The sequence below is a fragment of the Mugil cephalus genome, chromosome 15, assembly GCF_022458985.1.
Source record: "Mugil cephalus isolate CIBA_MC_2020 chromosome 15, CIBA_Mcephalus_1.1, whole genome shotgun sequence".
Taxonomy (NCBI): Eukaryota; Metazoa; Chordata; class Actinopteri; order Mugiliformes; family Mugilidae; genus Mugil; species Mugil cephalus.
Window position 1 is genome coordinate 2,596,204 of NC_061784.1, and position 6,795 is coordinate 2,602,998.

Consider the following 6,795-nt stretch of genomic DNA (forward strand, 5'->3'; position numbering starts at 1 on the left):
GTTTTATTTCACATTTATCCGATTGTGTTACAGAAATGGATGAAAATAATCTCGTTACAACTACAAGACAATATTTAAAACAACCTAACCCATAACAGAAAGTATATAAACATGCTTTAATTTTTAAGTCTCTTCTTAAGTCATGTTTTTGGCCTTTGATCAGTTATTGTTACTAAAAACAGCAAAATCTCCAAAGAAAAATAAGACATATACAGTGTCAAAGAACGTAGCTTAGCTGTATCACTGAAAAGCTTAAAATTGTCCTGATACAAATGTCGAACTCATTTAACAACTTTTTTTTATTATATATACACAACATTACATTCATCAGCTCAAAAATGTATACAAAGGAAAATATAATGTAAAAAAATTGAATAATTTAAATATTGAACCCGATAGTCATTATAATGTCATGATATGCATGTTCTGTCTTTATGAAACCATTTTCAGCACATGACGCGAGTATTTGTAGACATCAAGGAAAACAACTGAACCAAAACTAAGGCCTTTTAGTGGTAGGTAAACGATTTAAGAAAAATTTCGAATCATGTCATGGGGTACTTGTGTGTAATCAATTATGTTTAGACCACACATGACGCCTTATTAGCAAGACAGCAAAAACTTGCCTTGACTTACAAAGATATCCAATTCACTAAGATGTGCAGCATCGCAGCTGACATCTTCATCTGGAAGTTCATGTCTCGGAAAACACTAGCCGATTAAAAATAGTTAGAAGTTAAACGATTCAAAGGAATGAAAACTAAAATATCAATGTCATTCCAACAGCCTCCATAATTGACCCCAAAGATTAAACTCAGAGTTTCTAGCTAATATCAGAAAGCTCAGGGTCAACCGCTACAAACCAACAAATTGATCTAAACTACAAATGTAAAAACAGTCAAGTTATTTACAAGAAAAAGACACACTGACAGAAAAAGAATCTTGCACATTACAATAAATTTGCCTTTAAAAAAAAAAAGGACAACACCTCTCAGTGACACTCAGCTATGAACCTCAACTGAGCAACAAACACTGTTAAGAGCTGTTTATATGAAGATAATGATTTAACAGAAAAAACTGCTCCAGTTTAGTAGAGATGGAAGATGAAAAGCACACAGCAACAATGCGCTCAATCATATGCAAAAGAAATATTTGAAGGTAATATTGGTCAAAAGTAATCTCATTTCACAGAAAACGTACAATGTACACAGGAGGTGTAGGTGTATCTCTATTAAACCTGCTACTTAAAAATTCCGGAAAAACCACACACTGAGACATATTAAGAAGCAAAGAGGTCGCTGGTGTGACTCTTGATTGCAGACTATACCACAAACGACGACTTCTGTTTGAAATCCCCCTGGGAAACAAAAATATCACACATCATCGTCATTGCTTCTACATGCACAACAGTCCACAGCAAACCAATAAAAGTCTGAAACCGACAGCATCACACTTACATCTTCATCGTCACCACCACCATACAGTGAAGGGGGTTGGTAGACCGCATTGGACTTTGATTTGCTGCAGAATACAAAAATACACATTGAGGGAGACCCAGAGATCACAGAGTATTTTATCCTAACCTGCATTTCATCAAGCCAACTGTGTCAGGTAAAATTCAATGAGATATTATTAAAGAAAATCATCTTACCTTTCACTCTTCTCTGTAATGGGAAGAAAGAAAGCATGTCGGTAAGATAAAGTGCATATTACAAATGCGCAACAGAGGGCATGGTTAGTATTTTTCTTATAGCACAGATAAACATATATTCATAAATATACAATATAGCCAACATCCAGCGTTGAAAAATGAGCAAAAATCAGCATGTCATTTCATGTTACAAATCTATTACTGGATTTCTGCCACTGTCACTACTTTGTCCTAGGCTGTCTCTGATCACACCCTTACAACAGACACGTTTGAACACAGTGTCATGTAAGACCATGGGCCTGATGCCACAGAAATGTCAAGATGTTGCCAATCTTTCATGATTCTCTCATGATTCTTTCATGTGTGTCTAGGCCATCCAAATATTTTACAGCGCACAGCCAGCTCTAAAGAGAAAATCATCAGAAATTTCCACCCAGCTGCTGGCTGCGCCTGGACTACATGCAGCTTTAGGTTACTCTTTTCATCAATTCATTTAATAATTTTAAATTTCACCCAACAAGCTAACTATTCACTGATCATTAACAGCACATTGGTGAGCCTAACAGATGTCGTCATTCTAAAATAAGAATAATATAACACTCACTGGGCAGGTATCCCTTCTTGTTGGCATACCAAATGCCAACTGCCAGTAAGGCAAGAATCAGCAGAACTATTATCACTGCAGCAACAATTCCTCCAGTGTTTAGGTCACCTTAAAGAAAATACAGACAAACAATATGGTCATGTAAATAAGTACATTTTTATTCCTTCATTTCTGTCTGCCAAATCAAACAAAACTTTAGCTCAGACTGAAACATGTGATTATTATGAAATTAAAGCAAAGACAACTTACGGACTTCCATTCTCAGAGATTTGCAGCTCTGAGGAGGACCTGCAGAATTGGTTGCCTCACAGTAGTACACACCTGTGTCCATCTTGGTTGCAGAATCAAACTCCTGCAGTCAGACAGGAAATACTTTGGTGTTATAGGCATGTCAACCACAACGATTTAAATAAAGCAAAGTAAAGAGCTGCAGCTAACCAGGTTGCCATTGTCTGGGTTTAGTCTGTAGGTGGCATTTTGGAAGCCAGCAATCTTGCTAGGTTCACTGGGCAGAAGGACGCCATCTTTGTACCACTTGTATTTGGGAGGAGGTGAAGCATCGGGATCACTGCAGGACAGAACAGCTGTTTTGCCTGTCGTCACTGAAGTAGGGACCCTACACAGTGGTGGAGAAGGTGGCACTGCGGGGCACAAGTTTAATTTTTTTTTTATCTGCACTACTTATTTAGTACTACATAGCCTCCATCACTTAAACATGATTTTAAATGTGAGAAGTGCTTAAATAGGATTCTTACCCAGAACAGTCAGCTTCACAGAGGCTTCCCCAAATTGGCTATTAGTGCTCGACACCTCACAGTCGTACACTCCAGTGTCCTTGCGAGTCACCTTGGAAAATCTCAGATTACTGCCACCATACAGTGTCACACGGCTGGAATACGGCTCTGTGAAAAAGATGCAACATGAAAACATCCATCTCCAACTTTATTCATGGATAACAGAAAAGCTTCCAAGTTCATAAAACAGACCGACATGAATAAATCCAACCCAGTTTATTTTGGGGGTTGCTCATAGTTAATACGCATGCATCAACAAAATTTGTCTGCCCACAGCAATAATAAAATAAGAAGATAATTCATTTAGGGAAGGTAAAAAGAATTTTAAACCATGGCAGGGTGTTCTGTGCATGGGCAATGGCCAGACACCGGGTGGGATAAATGCATTTTCAATTACATCAAATCATTTTAAACAGATGTCAATCTCATGTCAATTTACTTACCAGTTGGTTTCCCATCAAAAACCACATATGTCTGTGAGCCTTTCAAATCCCTAAATTTCCACTCAACCCTGGCGTCTGAGCCAAAGTCTGCTGAATATGTGCATGTCAGATCAACACCTGAAAAACCAGAAGAGACAGTTGACGAGAGTAGCTCTTGACTTAACCTCTTCTTTAAAAGCATTTCTTATTGTTTCTAGGACTCACCTGCATTCTCTTTCACCTGCACATTTGCATTTGAGGTCGTGACTGAAAACCCGCTTGCACCTAGTCACAAAAAGAGAAAGAAATTTAAGGTGAATTAAGTGACAGACATTGACCAACGGAATTTTAAATGGTCCAAAGGGCCCTCACATCCTCCAAGTACACATCTTTTCAGCCCGGATTATTAAGTGATTGTACAGCTTTATCTACAGCAGTGAAGTACACAGATATTTGAGTTTTTTGTGTGATGTGTAGGGTTTTTCTCATCAGAAATATCTAAGATGCTTTGCACTGACACGGAGGATGTGTTTAGGTCAAAAGAGACAAGGTGGTAATGAGAGCTCTGAATGAAGTGCGAAGTCATACCTGCATACTTTCAGTACTCTGTTCAAACAAACAAAGCACCTGAAACTATAAGTCAACTGAGAGAAAATTAAAAACTACTTTGTCAGTAACTACTTTGACTTCAGTGACATTGAAAAAAATATTTTCTATTGACAACTCAGTATAAAAATACCAATGTAGCAAATTGAACTGAGAAACTGCACAGTTATATGTATTTGACATTTGACATGCTAAAAAATAAATGAATTAAAAAAAGACAATTATTTCCCTATATGTTGTTAGTAGCTGACTGCTTGAAATGAGATACTAAGATCGCAATGGGCTACATTACTATAAGCCTCTCCTTCTGTATTGGCAGCAAGTAGTTGACAAACCTACATTGTTCTTAGAATCGCAAACAAAGTCCTGAGGATTGAAGTACAGCCTTAGTCAACACTCCGAGCATGCTCACAAGCGCTGAGGGTGGGGTTTAAAAAAAAAAAAAAAAATAGTGCTTCATTCCTGTCTGCTGAGCTAGAGAGCTTCCGGTGAAACCACCAGCTTTCTGTCTGAAACTGGGTCTTTTCAGGCTCAGCTGAGCTACTAATAAATGTATAAATGCAGGCAGTCACATGCCTACCACTATATGTCCAGCTATTGCTCCACTTTACTCTAAACAACTTCCATTCTGTTTGTGGAGTTGCCTCATTAACCATTACATCGCCTGTCAGTCCTGTGCAACACAAAGAAGCTTCACCAGGACTCAGTTAATTATTTACTGTCTGCAAGTCATTCATTGAACAAGGCCCCTAATTTACTAAAAAACATATAAATATCAACTTTAAAATAAAGTGCTTGCTAAAATATGTATACTATAATTCAAAGCTATGCGAGGCGTTGTTGCTGTAGAGGCTTAATGAAGGGTTTCCTTGATGCCTGAAGGAGTCTCTCACAGTCAGTCTCACCTGAGATGACACAGCACGGTCATAGTTTTGGTTTGCTGGAGAGATAAGGCATCACAGTAAAAATGAAACCACGCCAAGACTTTGTTGTTTTCCAAGAGTTTCAGTGTACTGATAGTAGCTGTTGAAGCCCTGGGAAAAATGCAGGCTTGGGAGCTTACAGAAACTCACGTATGACAAGATGTTAAGCATCTTCTCTGTAAGGATATGGAGTCACGATCATCAGACAGGTGAACAATACAGCATCAACACACATAATTTGAGTCTAACAGCTACAAACAGTAGCAGCTGGATCCCTGAATATAAGCACCTCCCAAAGTCACTTATTAAAAGCTGACACAAAATAATTTAGATGTATTTAAACCTTTATGGACTTTAGCCATGAAACTCAGAACTACATTACAGTCATAAGATCTGTCGGTACGTTCAACGCGGAAATAAAACATGGTCATTTGATTACATTTGAATTAGCAGAGGAATAGGTTTTTCATTTTGAAGAAGTAAGCAGAAATTATTATATATATTGTCATTGCTGCTGTGTGCTTCTTCTTCTTCTTCTTTTTAAAAAAAATATATATGTGTGTGTGTGTTTGTGTATATTAATAAAAAAGTATTTAAGCGATATGTCATATTGGACTTGTGAGTATATCCACATGAACAAAAAAACAAAAACAAAAAAACAAACAAACAAACAAAAACCTTAAAAGCAAATGTGTAAGCGATCTTTGGCCGAGAATGGCGTGACACAGTTTCCTTCCAATCCAGGACGCAGCTGACGCAGACAATCCAGTCGGAACTTAAATCAAGCAAAGTGAACACAAACAGTGTGTATTCGATATTGTGGCTTCAAAGACCATTTTTAAGACTAGACTACTCCACCCGCCGCGCTTTACCTGCCCATCATTTATAAAGCTACATCGCGACCAACATTCAAAAATATCATGAAACTTTAAAGATCCCATTTTATAATTACACAACTCAACTAACCATTGGCAAAGCAGGTCAAGCTTCGCGAACCAGGCCCGAGCCACATTTCACAACTTAATAAATTTAACTTTTCAAATCCCAGGGATCGATTGTCGATGTAATTGCGCAAAGTTGTTCAAACGATTAGAATTTTCAACATTTGAATATCCCAAATGATAGAAATAATGAACAACCACTCACCTGCTGCTGCGCATAAAAGCAGGAACACCGAGGCGAAGCCGCTGTAACTCATATCTGCTCCTTGTTGTTCCCACACGGAGACCCTCTTTCACGCTCTACCCCCGCAGAAAAAATAAGAAAGCAACAAACTCACACAAAATTCCTCCTCGCGTCGAATGAACAACTAAGGACAACTTTTGTGTCTTTCTTTAATTGCGCGTATCGGGGAGTTGGTCCGCAGTAACCGTCAGCTCACCTGTGGAGGCCGCCCTACAGGTAACAACAACTACCTGTTATGCGATCCTTCGGATGATGACGTCAGATTGAAAAAACAGGTTGGACCGGAAATACCTGAGGACAGAGACAGCTCGAATTTGAAGCCAGCTGCTTACAGCCTCCACCAGTCAGCAGATTCTGTGTAATGTAACCCAGAATTTAGTAACTACGTAACACATAATGTCTATCACTCCCTCTTCAAAGTTGCCACGACAGTCTTCCTGATTTGCAGTTATCGATAAGCGTGTCTGGCCCATTAAAGGGTTGCCCCTAAACTTCCAAGTACTAGTAAAAATAAGAATTAAACAAAACTGTTGTTGTTTGTTTGTGTCTTAAGGGCTTGTCTTTGATAAGATGACAAAATAATGTTAATAATAAAAATCATCACGATAGC

At 38.3% G+C, this 6,795-nt stretch overlaps 1 protein-coding gene across 1 annotated transcript; it reads right to left on the reverse strand.

Moving 5' to 3' along the window:
• Positions 1-281: 281 nt before the first annotated feature.
• Positions 282-6,428, reverse strand: f11r.1 (F11 receptor, tandem duplicate 1). Its single transcript, XM_047606689.1, has 10 exons — positions 6,147-6,428; positions 3,697-3,756; positions 3,493-3,609; positions 3,011-3,157; positions 2,694-2,896; positions 2,505-2,607; positions 2,256-2,363; positions 1,652-1,664; positions 1,458-1,521; positions 282-1,357 (listed from the first exon to the last, which is right to left on the reverse strand). Exons 1-10 carry the CDS (start codon positions 6,196-6,198, stop codon positions 1,322-1,324), a joined length of 903 nt encoding a protein of 300 aa, XP_047462645.1. The 5' UTR covers positions 6,199-6,428; the 3' UTR covers positions 282-1,321.
• Positions 6,429-6,795: the final 367 nt, after the last annotated feature.

Excerpts from the sequence above, each read along its gene's own strand:
- f11r.1 (XM_047606689.1), bottom strand. The coding sequence starts at position 6,198 with ATGAGTTACAGCGGCTTCGCCTCGGTGTTCCTGCTTTTATGCGCAGCA. Across the intron at positions 3,158-3,492 it reads TTTTGATGGGAAACCAACTG|AGCCGTATTCCAGCCGTGTG; the intron begins GTAAGTAAATTG and ends TCTTTTTCACAG. Across the intron at positions 2,608-2,693 it reads ACCCAGACAATGGCAACCTG|GAGTTTGATTCTGCAACCAA; the intron begins GTTAGCTGCAGC and ends GTCTGACTGCAG.